This window comes from Oncorhynchus nerka, linkage group LG8 (genome assembly GCF_034236695.1).
Source record: "Oncorhynchus nerka isolate Pitt River linkage group LG8, Oner_Uvic_2.0, whole genome shotgun sequence".
Classification (NCBI taxonomy): Eukaryota; Metazoa; Chordata; class Actinopteri; order Salmoniformes; family Salmonidae; genus Oncorhynchus; species Oncorhynchus nerka.
The window spans coordinates 19,349,190-19,366,885 of NC_088403.1; the positions used below are offsets into that span (position 1 = coordinate 19,349,190).

At 48.5% G+C, this 17,696-nt stretch overlaps 1 protein-coding gene across 1 annotated transcript in view; it reads left to right on the forward strand.

Moving 5' to 3' along the window:
• The window catches only part of snd1 (staphylococcal nuclease and tudor domain containing 1), a 368,696-nt gene that overhangs the window by 288,242 nt on the left and 62,758 nt on the right, over positions 1 to 17,696 (forward strand). Inside the window, exon 19 of the mRNA XM_065021501.1 lies at positions 15,624 to 15,750. Within this exon, the coding sequence (XP_064877573.1) occupies positions 15,624 to 15,750 (127 nt within the window). The remainder of the gene's footprint in view (positions 1 to 15,623; positions 15,751 to 17,696) is intronic.

Consider the following 17,696-nt stretch of genomic DNA (forward strand, 5'->3'; position numbering starts at 1 on the left):
TGTTGTTCCCGTTCCCAACAGGAAGTTCATTTACATTTTACATTTAAGTCATTTATGCAGACGCTCTTATCCAGAGCGACTTACAAATTGGTGCGTTCACCTTATGACATCCAGTGGAACAGCCACTTTACAATAGTGCATCTAAATCTTTTAAGGGGGGTGAGAAGGATTACTTTATCCTATCCTAGGTATTCCTTAAAGAGGTGGGGTTTCAGGTGTCTCCGGAAGGTGGTGATTGACTCCGCTGTCCTGGCGTCGTGAGGGAGTTTGTTCCACCATTGGGGGGCCAGAGCAGCGAACAGTTTTGACTGGGCTGAGCGGGAACTGTACTTCCTCAGTGGTAGGGAGGCGAGCAGGCCAGAGGTGGATGAACGCAGTGCCCTTGTTTGGGTGTAGGGCCTGATCAGAGCCTGGAGGTACTGAGGTGCCGTTCCCCTCACAGCTCCGTAGGCAAGCACCATGGTCTTGTAGCGGATGCAAGCTTCAACTGGAAGCCAGTGGAGGGAGCGGAGGAGCGGGGTGACGTGAGAGAACTTGGGAAGGTTGAACACCAGACGGGCTGCGGCGTTCTGGATGAGTTGTAGGGGTTTAATGGCACAGGCAGGGAGCCCAGCCAACAGCGAGTTGCAGTAATCCAGACGGGAGATGACAAGTGCCTGGATTAGGACCTGCGCCGCTTCCTGTGTGAGGCAGGGTCGTACTCTGCGGATGTTGTAGAGCATGAACCTACAGGAACGGGCCACCGCCTTGATGTTAGTTGAGAACGACAGGGTGTTGTCCAGGATCACGCCAAGGTTCTTAGCGCTCTGGGAGGAGGACACAATGGAGTTGTCAACCGTGATGGCGAGATCATGGAATGGGCAGTCCTTCCCGGGAGGAAGAGCAGCTCCGTCTTGCCGAGGTTCAGCTTGAGGTGGTGATCCGTCATCCACACTGATATGTCTGCCAGACATGCAGAGATGCGATTCGCCACCTGGTCATCAGAAGGGGGAAAGGAGAAGATTAATTGTGTGTCGTCTGCATAGCAATGATAGGAGAGACCATGTGAGGTTATGGCAGAGCCAAGTGACTTGGTGTATAGCGAGAATAGGAGAGGGCCTAGAACAGAGCCCTGGGGGACGCCAGTGGTGAGAGCGCGTGGTGAGGAGACAGATTCTCGCCACGCCACCTGGTAGGAGCGACCTGTCAGGTAGGACGCAATCCAGCGTGGGCCGCGCCGGAGATGCCCAACTCGGAGAGGGTGGAGAGGAGGATCTGATGGTTCACAGTATCGAAGGCAGCCGATAGGTCTAGAAGGATGAGAGCAGAGGAGAGAGAGTTAGCTTTAGCAGTGCGGAGCGCCTCCGTGATACAGAGAAGAGCAGTCTCAGTTGAATGACTAGTCTTGAAACCTGACTGATTTGGATCAAGAAGGTCATTCTGAGAGAGATAGCGGGAGAGCTGGCCAAGGACGGCACGTTCAAGAGTTTTGGAGAGAAAAGAAAGAAGGGATACTGGTCTGTAGTTGTTGACATCGGAGGGATCGAGTGTAGGTTTTTTCAGAAGGGGTGCAACTCTCGCTCTCTTGAAGACGGAAGGGACGTAGCCAGCGGTCAGGGATGAGTTGATGAGCGAGGTGAGGTAAGGGAGAAGGTCTCCGGAAATGGTCTGGAGAAGAGAGGAGGGGATAGGGTCAAGCGGGCAGGTTGTTGGGCGGCCGGCCGTCACAAGACGCGAGATTTCATCTGGAGAGAGGGGGAGAAAGAGGTCAGAGCACAGGGTAGGGCAGTGTGAGCAGAACCAGCGGTGTCGTTTGACTTAGCAAACGAGGATCGGATGTCGTCGACCTTCTTTTCAAAATGGTTGACGAAGTCATCTGCAGAGAGGGAGGAGGGGGGGATTCAGGAGGGAGGAGAAGGTGGCAAAGAGCTTCCTAGGGTTAGAGGCAGATGCTTGAATTTAGAGTGGTAGAAAGTGGCTTTAGCAGCAGAGACAGAAGAGGAAAATGTAGAGAGGAGGGAGTGAAAGGATGCCAGGTCCGCAGGGAGGCGAGTTTTCCTCCATTTCCGCCTCGGCTGCCCGGAGCCCTGTTCTGTGAGCTCGCAATGAGTCGTCGAGCCACGGAGCGGGAGGGGAGGATCGAGCCGGCCTGGAGGATAGGGGACATAGAGAGTCAAAGGATGCAGAAAGGGAGGAGAGGAGGGTTGAGGAGGCAGAATCAGGAGATAGGTTGGAGAAGGTTTGAGCAGAGGGAAGAGATGATAGGATGGAAGAGGAGAGAGTAGCGGGGAGAGAGAGCGAAGGTTGGGACGGCGCGATACCATCCGAGTAGGGGCAGTGTGGGAAGTGTTGGATGAGAGCGAGAGGGAAAAGGATACAAGGTAGTGGTCGGAGACTTGGAGGGGAGTTGCAATGAGGTTAGTGGAAGAACAGCATCTAGTAAAGATGAGGTCGAGCGTATTGCCTGCCTTGTGAGTAGGGGGGAAGGTGAGAGGGTGAGGTCAAAAGAGGAGAGGAGTGGAAAGAAGGAGGCAGAGAGGAATGAGTCAAAGGTAGACGTGGGGAGGTTAAAGTCGCCCAGAACTGTGAGAGGTGAGCCGTCCTCAGGAAAGGAGCTTATCAAGGCATCAAGCTCATTGATGAACTCTCCGAGGGAACCTGGAGGGCGATAAATGATAAGGATGTTAAGCTTGAAAGGGCTGGTAACTGTGACAGCATGGAATTCAAAGGAGGCGATAGACAGATGGGTAAGGGGAGAAAGAGAGAATGACCACTTGGGAGAGATGAGGATCCCGGTGCCACCACCCCGCTGACCAGAAGCTCTCGGGTGTGCGAGAACACGTGGGCGGACGAAGAGAGAGCAGTAGGAGTAGCAGTGTTATCTGTGGTGATCCATGTTTCCGTCAGTGCCAAGAAGTCGAGGGACTGGAGGGAGGCATAGGCTGAGATGAACTCTGCCTTGTTGGCCGCAGATCGGCAGTTCCAGAGGCTACCGGAGACCTGGAACTCCACGTGGTCGTGCGCGCTGGGACCACCAGATTAGGGTGGCCGCGGCCACGCGGTGTGGAGCGTTTGTATGGTCTGTGCAGAGAGGAGAGAACAGGGATAGACAGACACATAGTTGACAGGCTACAGAAGAGGCTACGCTAATGCAAAGGAGATTGAATGACAAGTGGACTACACGTCTCGAATGTTCAGAAAGTTAAGCTTACGTAGCAAGAATCTTATTGACTAAAATGATTCAAATGATACAGTACTGCTGAAGTAGGCTAGCTGGCAGTGGCTGCGTTGTTGACTTTGTAGGCTAGCTGGCAGTGGCTGCGTTGTTGACACTACACTAATCAAGTCGTTCCGTTGAGTGTGATAGTTTCGACAGTGCTGCTATTCGGGGCTAGCTGGCTAGCTAGCAGTGTTGATTACGTTACGCTGCTTAAAAGAACGACAATAGCTGGCTAGCTAACCTAGAAAATTGCTCTAGACTCCACAATTATCTTTGATACAAAGACGGCTATGTAGCTAGCTATGTAGCTAGCTACGATCAAACAAATCAAACCGTTGTACTGTAATAAAATGAAATGAAAATGTGATACTACCTGTGGAGCGAAGCGGAATGCGACCGGGTTGTTGAGTGAGGAAGTTCAATTCGGTGGACGTTGGCTAGCTGTTGGCTAGCTAGCAGTGTCTCCTACGTTAAGGACGACAAATAGCTGGCTAGCTAACCTCGGTAAATTAAGATAATCACTCTAAGACTACACACTCTAAACTACACAATTATCTTGGATACGAAGACAGCAAAGACAACTATGTAGCTAGCTAACACTACACTAATCAGGTCATTCAGTTGAGTGTAATAGTTTTTAGTGCTGCTATTCGATAGACGGTGGACGTTAGCTAGCTGGCTAGCTGCTGGGCAGATAGCAGTGTAGACTGCGTTAGGACGACAAAATACGATAATTACGCAATTATCTTTGATACAAAGACGGCTATGTAGCTAGCTAAGAAGAAATTGCTAAGATTAGACAAATCAAACCGTTGTACTATAGTGAAATGTAATGAAATGTAATGAAAAGTTATACAACCTGCAGCCGAAGTGCGAATGCGACCGCTCGCTCCAACCCGGAAGTTCTTTAACACAAGCCGCCATCCCCCTCAGAGGATGAAACCTCATGCATATTTAACAGGCCAAACTAGCAGGTAGAGTTAGCACTGTGTGCCTCAGCCCGGTGTCATCATTCAGACTGCCCGTGCACACACACACCGTATGCACACATCAGACGCGGCAGCGTTACAACTGCTAATATAAGCTAGTTCAGACACCAGTGCCTATATAGCAGATCTGATAAAGACGCCGGGAACAACATGTACTAAATGGAAATGAGAGTCTTCTGAGACCTCCCAGAATAAGTGTTGTTTTTAGGTTAGTTACACATTTCCCTGGGTGTGCTCCTTTCTAGATGCCGCTGTGTGCATCTCATGCATTTGAATATTGAGCTGATTACAGCTGGTGAAATGTTGCCTCTTTCTGCGCTTCTCCTGTTCTTGGTTTTCTGTTCCCCGTTTTCTCTCTCCTGAATTCGAGTTTCTGCATCGTTTGGAAAATGCTTAACATGATTTTGTGTTTAATTTCTTCATTTGGGAAGGGAATTGGAATTATCCCAGCTTTTTGGTAACCATTTAGCAGTGATTCTTTAATCTGTTCTCTGGTCTTCTGTTTCATTCTGGATGGGATGATCTCCGTTGTTGATGGTAATGATTTGGTCAAAAAGGATTCCGCGTGGCCTTCGGTTGAGTGCAGAGGACAACATGATCCAGTGTTTTCATTGCTTTTTGTTTTCTTTCCGCTAGTACGCCTCATTCACCATACCACAGCCAAATGCCATTTTAATCAACCCCAACTAAAATCATTTTCTCTTCTCTAAAGCCTAATCGCTTTCTCCGTTCCACGCGGGGCATTTACAATGTAATTACATATGATTTACCAACAGCTGCAGCCATAATGGCGCATAAACAAATTACAGAACAGAGTGAGAGAAAAGAGAGGGAAGGAGGAGAAAAGAGATCTGGAACAGTCTTCACTTTATGTGGATCAGTGCTTTTGCTCACTAGCAAATACACAAAGCGAGGCCTGTCACACTGGAGATCCATTAGCCTCTTATACTGAGACTGCAAATTCATAGATTTGTCTTTTTTACATTTTCTTCAAACCAACATGGAATTGGGAACTGGGACTCTCCTTACTACATACGTCTCCTGGTATTGTTCCTAGCCTGATTTGGATTTGCCAGAGATGCATGTTGCAGATCTCTCTGGGTTGCTGAAGGCAGGAAACCAACCGTAGGCGTCGGTTCACTGGACACTCACAGGGTTTATCTTTAGATTTCTCTGCAGTGTATGCAAACAGACAGAGGGAGATGTAGGCTGTTTTATGTTTTTTACACATCGGTTGGGTTGGAATGATGTTCTTTCAAGCTGAAAAAAGGAACACTTTGCCTGTTTGTTTACCTGTGTGTGTGGGGGGGGGGTGCATCTATGCTTGCCAGAGTGCTAATGTATGTGTCTTCATTCCTCTCTCTCTCTCTGTGTGTGTCTGCTTGCTGGAGAGTGCTAGTGTATTTGTCTTCGTTCCTCTCACTCTGAGAGGTGTGTGTGTGTGTGTGTGTGTGTGTGTGCGTGCGCGTGTGAGCGCTTTCCCATTCCCATGTGCTTTCCCATTCCCACTCTCTCCAAGCCTACACCTGGAAGGGAATCTGCATGCATAGATGTGTGTAATAAAGCAGTGCCCTCCACTACAGGTCACCCTGGGCCAAGATGCCTGCACAGCAAATGACCAGCCATAAACTGACTGGCAGTAGGTAGGGAGATTCTAATGCTGCAGAACCCCAGCGCTGAATCTAATACCAAGTGTCACCGTTCTCTCTCACCTGGCCCTGTGGTGTATGTGTGTGTTATATAATGGATAGCAAAACCACAGAAATATGTAATAGTTAAGAGGCTTAAGTTCACCACTAAATCAGGATGGCACTTGAAATGAAGAAGGATTGACCTGTGTGTGTGGGGGGTGTGTTTGCTATGCTATGTATGTGTGCACTAAGTCCGCTCTGTGAACAGCCTACAACCATCACCAAGAAACGTAACCTCATTGGTCAATATTAACATGACTGCAGGTTCACTGTAACAGACACGGTCCCTGTTCCTTCTCCCTAACCAACATCTTTATCCTCCACACCCACCTTCAGAGTGAGAGACATTAGATGTACAGTGTCTGACTCAATCTGACCTGACTGTAATTAGAGGGAATCTAAGACTTCTACCAAGTAGTGAAATTACACTGGGAAATCAGTGATCCATAGAGATGACTGCTTCCCGAATGTTACCCTATTCCCTAAATAGTGCACTACTTTTAACCAGGGACGATAGGCCACTACATAAGGAATATGGTGCCATTTGGGATGCTGTCGGCCGTGTACTGATTTACTGTTCCTTATGTAACCTCAGCCATATGTCCTAATGGATGGCTTTAAACCCCACTGGTATTATATGAGGACACTGGCCTGGAGGATGGATCTCATAGGAGAACATGTAAGGTAGGGTTAACATTGGTGTTTCATAAGCACACCGGCCACTCTTGGGTTTGTGTGCTTGCCCTGATTTTCATAGGATAGGATGTAGCATAGCCTACAGTGCCTTCGGAAAGTATTCAGACCCCTTCCCTTTTCCACGTTACGTTACAGCCTTATTCTAAAATGGATTGAATTAATTTGTTTCCTCATCAATCTACATAATACCCCATAGTGACCAAGTGAAAACAGGTTTAGACCTGGTATGGCTAGACGTTCCGCTAGCGGAACCCCTCGACAACATCCGGTGAAATGGCAGAACACCAAATTAAAGCTACACTCGTTGTTAATCCAGCCAACGTGTCAGATTTCAAAAACGATTTACGGCGAAAGCAAACCATGCGATTATCTGAGGATAGCACCCCACCAAACAAACACATGACGTTCATATTTCAACCCGCCAGGCGCGACACAAAATGCAAAAATAACGATATAATTCATGCCTTACCTTTGAAGATCTACTTTTGTTGGCACTCCAATATGTCCCATAAACATCACAAGTGGTCCTTTTGTTCGATTAATTCCGTCGTTATATCTCCAAAATGTCCATCTATTTGGCTCGTTTGATCCAGAAAAACACCGGTTCCAACTCACGCAACATGACTCCAAAATATCTAATAAGTTACCTGTAAACTTGTTCCAAACATTTCAAACAACTTTCCTAATACAACTTTAGGTATTTTTTTACGTAAATAATCGCTAAAATTTAAGACGGGATAAACTGTGTTCAATAGCGGATATAAAAACAAAGTGGAGCGAGCTTTCAGGTCACGCGCCTCTAACAAACAGTACACTTCACTCGACCCTCGTTCTGAACTGCCCTACTTCTTTATTTCTCAAAGGAAAAATATCAACCAATTTTTAAGACTGTTGACATCCAGTGGAAGCAATAGGAACTGCAAGCAAGTGCCACAGAAATGTTGATCCCCATAGAAAACCCATTGAAAAGAGAGTGACCTCAATTTTCTTTTCCTGGATGGATTTTTTTTCAGGTTTTCGCCTGCCATATCAGTTATGTTATACTCACAGACATTATTCAAACAGTTTTAGAAAACAGTTTTAGAAAACACTCTAAAGTTTCTATCTAAATCTACCAATTATATGCATATCCTAGCTTCTGGGCCTGAGTAGAAGGCAGTTTACTTTAGGCACACTTTTTATCCAGATGAGAAAATACTGCCCCCTAGCCCGAAAAGGTTTAATAAAAAAAACATACAGTTGAAGTCGAAAGCTTACTTAACTTAGCCAAATACATTTAAACTCAGTTTTTCACAATTCATGACATTTAATCCTAGTAAAAATTCCCTGTCTTAGGTCAGTAAAGATCAACACTTTATTTTAAGAATGTGAAATGTCAGAAAAATAGTCGCGAGTGATTTATTTCAGCTTTTACATTTACATTACATTTAAGTCATTTAGCAGACGCTTATATCCAGAGCGACTTACAAATTGGTGCATTCACCTTATGACATCCAGTGGAGCAGCCACTTTACAATAGTGCATCTAAATCTTTTAAGGGGGGTGAGAAGGATTACTTTATCCTATCCTAGGTATTCCTTAAAGAGGTGGGGGTTCAGGTGTCTCCGGAAGGTGGTGATTGACTCCGCTGTCCTGGCGTCGTGAGGGAGTTTGTTCCACCATTGGGGGGCCAGAGCAGCGAACAGTTTTGACTGGGCTGAGCGGGAACTGTACTTCCTCAGTGGTAGGGAGGCGAGCAGGCCAGAGGTGGATGAACGCAGTGCCCTTGTTTGGGTGTAGGGCCTGATCAGAGCCTGGAGGTACTGAGGTGCCGTTCCCCTCACAGCTCCGTAGGCAAGCACCATGGTCTTGTAGCGGATGCGAGCTTCAACTGGAAGCCAGTGGAGAGAGCGGAGGAGCGGGGTGACGTGAGAGAACTTGGGAAGGTTGAACACCAGACGGGCTGCGGCGTTCTGGATGAGTTGTAGGGGTTTAATGGCACAGGCAGGGAGCCCAGCCAACAGCGAGTGAGGAGACGGATTCTCGCCACGCCACCTGGTAGGAGCGACCTGTCAGGTAGGACGCAATCCAAGCGTGGGCCGCGCCGGAGATGCCCAACTCGGAGAGGGTGGAGAGGAGGATCTGATGGTTCACAGTATCGAAGGCAGCCGATAGGTCTAGAAGGATGAGAGCAGAGGAGAGAGAGTTAGCTTTAGCAGTGCGGAGCGCCTCCATGATACAGAGAAGAGCAGTCTCAGTTGAATGACTAGTCTTGAAACCTGACTGATTTGGATCAAGAAGGTCATTCTGAGAGAGATAGCGGGAGAGCTGGCCAAGGACGGCACGTTCAAGGGTTTTGGAGAGAAAAGAAAGAAGGGATACTGGTCTGTAGTTGTTGACATCGGAGGGATCGAGTGTAGGTTTTTTTCAGAAGGGGTGCAACTCTCGCTCTCTTGAAGACGGAAGGGACGTAGCCAGCGGTCAGGGATGAGTTGATGAGCGAGGTGAGGTAAGGGAGAAGGTCTCCGGAAATGGTCTGGAGAAGAGAGGAGGGGATAGGGTCAAGCGGGCAGGTTGTTGGGCGGCCGGCCGTCACAAGACGCGAGATTTCATCTGGAGAGAGAGGGGAGAAAGAGGTCAGAGCACAGGGTAGGGCAGTGTGAGCAGAACCAGCGGTGTCGTTTGACTTAGCAAACGAGGATCGGATGTCGTCGACCTTCTTTTCAAAATGGTTGACGAAGTCATCTGCAGAGAGGGAGGAGGGGGGGAGAGGGGGAGGGGGATTCAGGAGGGAGGAGAAGGTGGCAAAGAGCTTCCTAGGGTTAGAGGCAGATGCTTGGAATTTAGAGTGGTAGAAAGTGGCTTTAGCAGCAGCGACAGAAGAGGAAAATGTAGAGAGGAGGGAGTGAAAGGATGCCAGGTCCGCAGGGAGGCGAGTTTTCCTCCATTTCCGCTCGGCTGCCCGGAGCCCTGTTCTGTGAGCTCGCAATGAGTCGTCGAGCCACGGAGCGGGAGGGGAGGACCGAGCCGGCCTGGAGGATAGGGGACATAGAGAGTCAAAGGATGCAGAAAGGGAGGAGAGGAGGGTTGAGGAGGCAGAATCAGGAGATAGGTTGGAGAAGGTTTGAGCAGAGGGAAGAGATGATAGGATGGAAGAGGAGAGAGTAGCGGGGGAGAGAGAGCGAAGGTTGGGACGGCGCGATACCATCCGAGTAGGGGCAGTGTGGGAAGTGTTGGATGAGAGCGAGAGGGAAAAGGATACAAGGTAGTGGTCGGAGACTTGGAGGGGAGTTGCAATGAGGTTAGTGGAAGAACAGCATCTAGTAAAGATGAGGTCGAGCGTATTGCCTGCCTTGTGAGTAGGGGGGGAAGGTGAGAGGGAGAGGTCAAAAGAGGAGAGGAGTGGAAAGAAGGAGGCAGAGAGGAATGAGTCAAAGGTAGACGTGGGGAGGTTAAAGTCGCCCAGAACTGTGAGAGGTGAGCCGTCCTCAGGAAAGGAGCTTATCAAGGCATCAAGCTCATTGATGAACTCTCCGAGGGAACCTTTATTTATTTCATCACATTCCCAGTGGGTCAGAAGTATACATACACTCAATTAATATTTGGTGACATTGCCTACCTCTTAGAGGTTAGGGTGCATTTTTTCAACTTTTTGATAAAAAGCGTGCAAAATTTCAACGTCCTGCTACTCATGCCAGGACTATAGTGTATGCATATGATTAGTATGCGTGGATAGAAAACACTCTGAAGTTTATAAAACTGGTTAAATCATGTCTGTGACTATAACAGAACTTGTGTAGCAGGCAAAACCCCAAGGAAAAACTGTACCCTACCTCCTTCCTGAACCTTCCCCTCCACAGTAATGCCAGGTCTCTGCTACATCATGTGTTGTGTACCCTACCTCCTTCCTGTACCTTCCCCTCCACAGTAATGCCAGGTCTCTGCTACATCGTGTGTTGTGTACCCTACCTCCTTCCTGTACCTTCCCCTCCACAGTAATGCCAGGTCTCTGCTACATCATGTGTTCTGTACCCTACCTCCTTCCTGTACCTTCCCCTCCACAGTAATACCAGGCCTCTGCTACATCATGTGTTGTGTACCCTACCTCCTTCCTGTACCTTCCCCTCCACAGTAATGCCAGGTCTCTACTACATCATGTGTTCTGTACCCTACCTCCTTCCTGTACCTTCCCCTCCACAGTAATGCCAGGTCTCTACTACATCATGTGTTCTGTACCCTACCTCCTTCCTGTACCTTCCCCTCCACAGTAATGCCAGGTCTCTGCTACATCATGTGTTCTGTACCCTACCTCCTTCCTGTACCTTCCCCTCCACAGTAATGCCAGGTCTCTACTACATCATGTGTTCTGTACCCTACCTCCTTCCTGTACCTTCCCCTCCACAGTAATGCCAGGTCTCTGCTACATCATGTGTTCTGTACCCTACCTCCTTCCTGTACCTTCCCCTCCACAGTAATGCCAGGTCTCTACTACATCATGTGTTCTGTACCCTACCTCCTTCCTGTACCTTCCCCTCCACAGTAATGCCAGGTCTCTACTACATCATGTGTTCTGTACCCTACCTCCTTCCTGTACCTTCCCCTCCACAGTAATGACAGGCCACTGCTACATCATGTGTTCTGTACCCTACCTCCTTCCTGTACCTTCCCCTCCACAGTAATGCCAGGTCTCTACTACATCATGTGTTCTGTACCCTACCTCCTTCCTGTACCTTCCCCTCCACAGTAATGCCAGGTCTCTGCTACATCATGTGTTCTGTACCCTACCTCCTTCCTGTACCTTCCCCTCCACAGTAATGCCAGGTCTCTACTACATCATGTGTTCTGTGTTCTGTACCCTACCTCCTTCCTGTACCTTCCCCTCCACAGTAATGCCAGGTCTCTACTACATCATGTGTTCTGTACCCTACCTCCTTCCTGTACCTTCCCCTCCACAGTAATGCCAGGTCTCTACTACATCATGTGTTCTGTACCCTACCTCCTTCCTGTACCTTCCCTCCACAGTAATGACAGGCCTCTACTACATCATGTGTTCTGTACCCTACCTCCTTCCTGTACCTTCCCCTCCACAGTAATGCAGCCAGGTCTCTACTACATCATGTGTTCTGTACCCTACCTCCTTCCTGTACCTTCCCCTCCACAGTAATGCCAGGTCTCTACTACATCATGTGTTCTGTACCCTACCTCCTTCCTGTACCTTCCCCTCCACAGTAATGACAGGCCACTGCTACATCATGTGTTCTGTACCCTACCTCCTTCCTGTACCTTCCCCTCCACAGTAATGCCAGGTCTCTGCTACATCATGTGTTCTGTACCCTACCTCCTTCCTGTACCTTCCCCTCCACAGTAATGACAGGCCACTGCTACATCATGTGTTCTGTACCCTACCTCCTTCCTGTACCTGCCAGGCCGCTGGTATTAATTAGGTTAAATGAAGTGTTTCCATTAAAGCTTTATATAGCGATTGGAGAGGACTCCCTCTTAGCTTATTTATTATTTAATCAAGTCTCTCTGGGCCCAAAGTGGAGCATGCCTCGCGACCCAGGCAAAGACGCACGCACACTCACACACACACCATTACCACTACCACTCCTGGCTGGGGAAGCAGGAAGACGCTCTCTCTCAAACTTTTTTAATTAGATGAATAAATCTTCCGCCGGCAGCCGGAGCGCTGCACAGCCGCAACTACGGCAACGGACCTGGTGCGCTACTACGGTAACACGGCCGTCACGAGCTGTACCTCTGGGATAGATTGGAGGGGTGGAGTTGTTTATTTGATCTGTACTTCTGGGATAGATAGATGGGAGGGTTTGGGGGGTAGGGTTGTTTATCTGAGCTGTACCTCTGGGATAGATGGGAGGGTTGGGGGTAGGGTTGTTGATCTGAGCTGTACCTCTGGGATAGATGGGGGGTAGGGTTGTTGATCTGAGCTGTACCTCTGGGATAGATGGGGGTAGGGTTGTTGATCTGAGCTGTACCTCTGGGATAGATGGGGGTAGGGTTGTTGATCTGAGCTGTACCTCTGGGATAGATGGGAGGGTTGGGGGATAAGGTTGTTTATCTGAGCTGTACCTCTGGGATAGATGGGAGGGTTGGGGGGGTTAGGGTTGTTTATCTGAGCTGTACCTCTGGGATAGACGGGAGGTTTGGGGGTTAGGGTCGTGTATCTGAGCTGTACCTCTGGGATAGATGGGAGGGTTGGGAGCTGTACCTCTGGGATTGGGGGGTAGGGTTGTTTATCTGAGCTGTACCTCTGGGATAGACGGGAGGTTTGGGGGTTAGGGTCGTTTATCTGAGCTGTACCTCTGGGATAGATGGGAGGGTTGGGGGGTTAGGGTCGTTTATCTGAGCTGTACCTCTGGGATAGACGGGAGGTTTGGGGGATTAGGGTCGTTTATCTGAGCTGTACCTCTGGGATAGATGGGAGGGTTGGGGGGTAGGGTTGTTGATCTGAGCTGTACCTCTGGGATAGACGGGAGGGTTGGGGGGTTAGGGTCGTTTATCTGAGCTGTACCTCTGGGATAGACGGGAGGTTTGGGGGATTAGGGTCATTTATCTGAGCTGTACCTCTGGGATAGACTGGAGGTTTGGGGGGTTAGGGTCGTTTATCTGAGCTGTACCTCTGGCAGACGGGAGGTTTGGGGGATTAGGGTCGTTTATCTGAGCTGTACCTCTGGGATAGACGGGAGGTTTGGGGGGTTAGGGTCGTTTATCTGAGCTGTACCTCTGGGATAGACGGGAGGGTTGGGGGGTTAGGGTCGTTTATCTGAGCTGTACCTCTGGGATAGACGGGAGGTTTGGGGGATTAGGGTCGTTTATCTGAGCTGTACCTCTGGGATAGACAGGAGGTTTGGGGGATTAGGGTCGTTTATCTGAGCTGTACCTCTGGGATAGACGGGAGGTTTGGGGGATTAGGGTCGTTTATCTGAGCTGTACCTCTGGGATAGATGGGAGGTTTGGGGGATTAGGGTCGTTTATCTGAGCTGTACCTCTGGGATAGATGGGAGGGTTGTTGATCTGACGTGTTTCCTGCTGCTCCTACAAAACACTGAGGATGCCTCTCTCAAGCGTGTGTTTGTGTGTCTGTGCGCTCCTCGCTCCCCCAAAACAGCAGTCATTAGCCATCAGGGTGCCAGTGGATGGGCAGTGAGGAGTGTGGACGACACGTTCCTCTCCCCAAACCCCACAACAGACACACACACCCCCACCTCCCCCCCGCAAGCCTCCTGTTTTCACTCTCCTGTTTAGCGTACATTTAGCGTACACGTCATGTTAAGGTAGCTGGCTAAGAGCTAGCTGGCCGCTCACTCTCTTTTTAACTTTTAATAATCCCTCGTTTTTTTAAACAAACGCTCTGATGCAGGCCGGAATAAAATCACAATTTACATTTACAATAACAGCTCTGAGCTGTTGGGGGAGGGAGGGAGGGAGCAGTGGTGTGCGTGTGAGATGTGGCTTGTTCGTTCGTTTAATGTGGCTTTGCCTTTGAGGTGTTTGTTTGATCACAACACACATTAAGCTGCCCCCCCCACACACACACACACACCTCCCTCCAGTACACACACACCTCCCCCCACACACACACACACCTCCCTCCAGTACACACACACCTCCCTCCAGTACACACACACCTCCCCCGTTCAGTAGTGTTGGTAATGCAGTGGAGGAGCTCCTCCATGACACATTTCCGTAATGCTTCAAGGTCACGGGCCACAGATTACATTGATTACACTGATTACACAGATTGCACTGATCTGTGTGTGTATGTCATATATGCAGTGCCATTGTGTGTGAACATCTGCGTGTGTGAATGTCTGTATGTTTGTGGCGGACACCATCACCTCTATCAACCTGGCTCACCAAAGGGAAACGACCACAAGTCCTCTATGTGTTATGGCTGGTGTAGCATGTTCATTACTAGCAATTATAGCATTTATTGTTGCTTTTCTCTGCCATCTTTGAAATAATTACTTTTTTTCATCAATCGTTGAGAATGTTTCCATGTCCAGCCTCCCCCCCACACACTCACACATACACACACACACACACACACACACACACACACACACACACACACACTTGCTGTGCAGACGAAGGGGCATTCTTTTTTTATTGAGTCAGTGTATAGCCCTGGTTGTTACATTGCCCAAGGCCCAAGGGGAAATCAATGGGAATAGGTTGTCAACAAATCACCATGTAATTTCAACATCGGGCACTTTGCTAAACTAGCTGGAGTAAGCGATCTGCACTCTCTTCACACTCTCTCTCACACACTTACGCACACACATCCCATACCTCTTCACACACACTCCGAGCCATCAGCCGTGACAGCAAGCCATTTGTTACTGCTGAGCGCAAATCACTGAACTGGTGATTGCAGTCTGAATCCACACAGCCTGACGCTCTTATCATCCTCTTCAAAACGTGGATATTATCCACCGCCACATTGTCTGGCATCTCCACCTAATAGTTCTCCCATACAGGATAATGGGTTGGTGACTGGTAAACATGCCACAGAGCGCAGTCTTTTTACTCATGCTGTTTTGGTTATGACTGTCTCCACTGATGGTAAGGCTAGTAGAAATAGGATTATTTAGTATTTGTGACATGATGCTAATGCAGTGATAATTACTACAGGAAACGGAGATGACCAATTTCCCCATGGTGGTTACTGCGATCAGGCGTCCATTTTGGGGCAGCGCACTGTATGGCTCAACAGTGATACATGGGATATGAGCCAAATGCTAACGCCGTCAACGGGCCTGTTTTCAATGTCTACAATCGCTTGTTCTTGGACTAATCACTGATTTAATGTGACGTTATTGGTCGAAGCATTGTAGTGGAAACATCACTTTCACCTATCCAATCATGGTAGATCAGTGATTACTGCAAGGAAGAGATGCGTGTTCCAAGTACTTTACATATACTTACAAAGTAATCCAACCAGGCTCTATGCTAACAGGAATGGACTCAATGTATTCAAACAGAGACCAAACGTGAAGCATTCCATGCTCCTCCTCCTCCTCTTCCCTCTCTCTCCCTGCCCCTCAGGCACCCAGCTGGAGAACCTGATGGAGACCATGAGGGCAGAGATCGCCGCCCAGCCCCCAGTGGAGGGCTCGTACGCTGCCCGCCGAGGGGACTACTGCATCGCCAATTTCTCCACCGACGGAGAGTGGTACGTGTTTTGTCTTTCTGTCACATGGTGCTGCAATGTCTCCATTTTAATGTGTAGTAAAATACCTGACCCTATGTTGAGGTCTTGGAACTGATCTTTCTGTTGAAGAGAGAGCTATTGGTCCTACAATCCTTCCCCTTTCCTTATGACTAGTGCCCAATCAATCCCCTTTCCTTATGACTAGTGCCCAATCAATCCCCTTTCCTTATGACTAGTCGGGGCTAATAGTTGGCGTTTGGGTTCATGTACATTAGAGGATCGTATAAGCTCCGCCCTTAACCTGGATGTGCGTCACCCACACCCTCTAATTGGCTTTTTGCCTGGATCTATTCTTATAGAGACCTTTGACGTTTGTAAAGGCCAGGTATCAACTTTCCAAAATACAAAGCGTCCTACCTATTTATCTACCCTTTGTTCATACTGTTTCTGGTTTTAAATCTGCCCAGCCATAAAAGGGACATCACAAAGTCATGGCTCCTGAACGGCCCTGGTTTTTAAGAGGGCCCCTTTTAGAACAGATCTTTGTAGAGGTGTTGAGCCCTCGTCAACCCAGCCGGTACACCGGGTGTTGCCGGTGAAGTTTACAGATGGTGGCGGGGACAGATGGTAGTCGCGGAGGCGAAGTGCGTCGGGTGGGCGTCACCGGGTGTCTGCTATGACTTTGGGCCCCATCAAGGAGGTGACCGAGAGAGAGAGACGGTGGGAGGGAGAGAAGGGAAATGCCAAACTAATATTAAAAATAGAGACTCACCCCTCCCTAGCCAGGTGGACAGCTCATCATCTCCCTCCCCCTCTCCCCTCACTCAACTTCTGGGAACAAAAACTTTTACATTTTCGCATCCGCCAGCGATAGTTGAGGAGAGCTTTCAAAAGCCATCTGTGAGATGCAGTGGCTGGGATTTATTATTATTTTTTATCTTATTGTTCCCTCGTACTTCCTAATCTCCCTTTGGCTGTTTTGTATGGAGAGCACCAGTCTATTGTTACTCCTGTTTTGTATGGAGAGCACCAGTCTATTGTTACTCCTGTTTTGTATGGAGAGCACCAGTCTATTGTTACTCCTGTTTTGTATGGAGAGCGCCAGTCTATTGTTACTCCTGTTTTGTATGGAGAGCACCAGTCTATTGTTACTCCTGTTTTGTATGGAGAGCACCAGTCTATTGTTACTCCTGTTTTGTATGGAGAGCGCCAGTCTATTGTTACTCCTGTTTTGTATGGAGAGCGCCAGTCTATTGTTACTCCTGTTGTGTATGGAGAGCACCAGTCTATTGTTACTCGTGTTTTGTTTGGAGAGCACCAGCCTATTGTTACTCCTGTTGTGTATGGAGAGCACCAGCCTATTGTTATTCCTGTTTTGTATGGAGAGCGCCAGTCTATTGTTACTCCTGTTGTGCATAGAGAGCACCAGTCTATTGTTACTCCTGTTTTGTATGGAGAGCACCAGTCTATTGTTACTCCTGTTTTGTATGGAGAGCACCAGTCTATTGTTACTCCTGTTGTGTATGGAGAGCACCAGTCTGTTGTTACTCCTGTTTTGTATGGAGAGCACCAGTCTATTGTTACTCCTGTTTTGTATGGAGAGCACCAGCCTATTGTTACTCATGTTTTGTATGGAGAGCACCAGTCTATTGTTACTCCTGTTTTGTATGGAGAGCACCAGTTTGTTGTTACTCCTGTTTTGTATGGAGAGCACCAGTCTATTGTTACTCGTGTTTTGTATGGAGAGCACCAGTCTATTGTTACTAGTGTTTTGTTTGGAGAGCACCAGCCTATTGTTACTCCTGTTGTGTATGGAGAGCACCAGCCTATTGTTACTCCTGTTGTGTATGGAGAGCGCCAGTCTATTGTTACTCCTGTTGTGCATAGAGAGCACCAGTCTATTGTTACTCCTGTTTTGTATGGAGAGCACCAGTCTATTGTTACTCCTGTTGTGCATAGAGAGCACC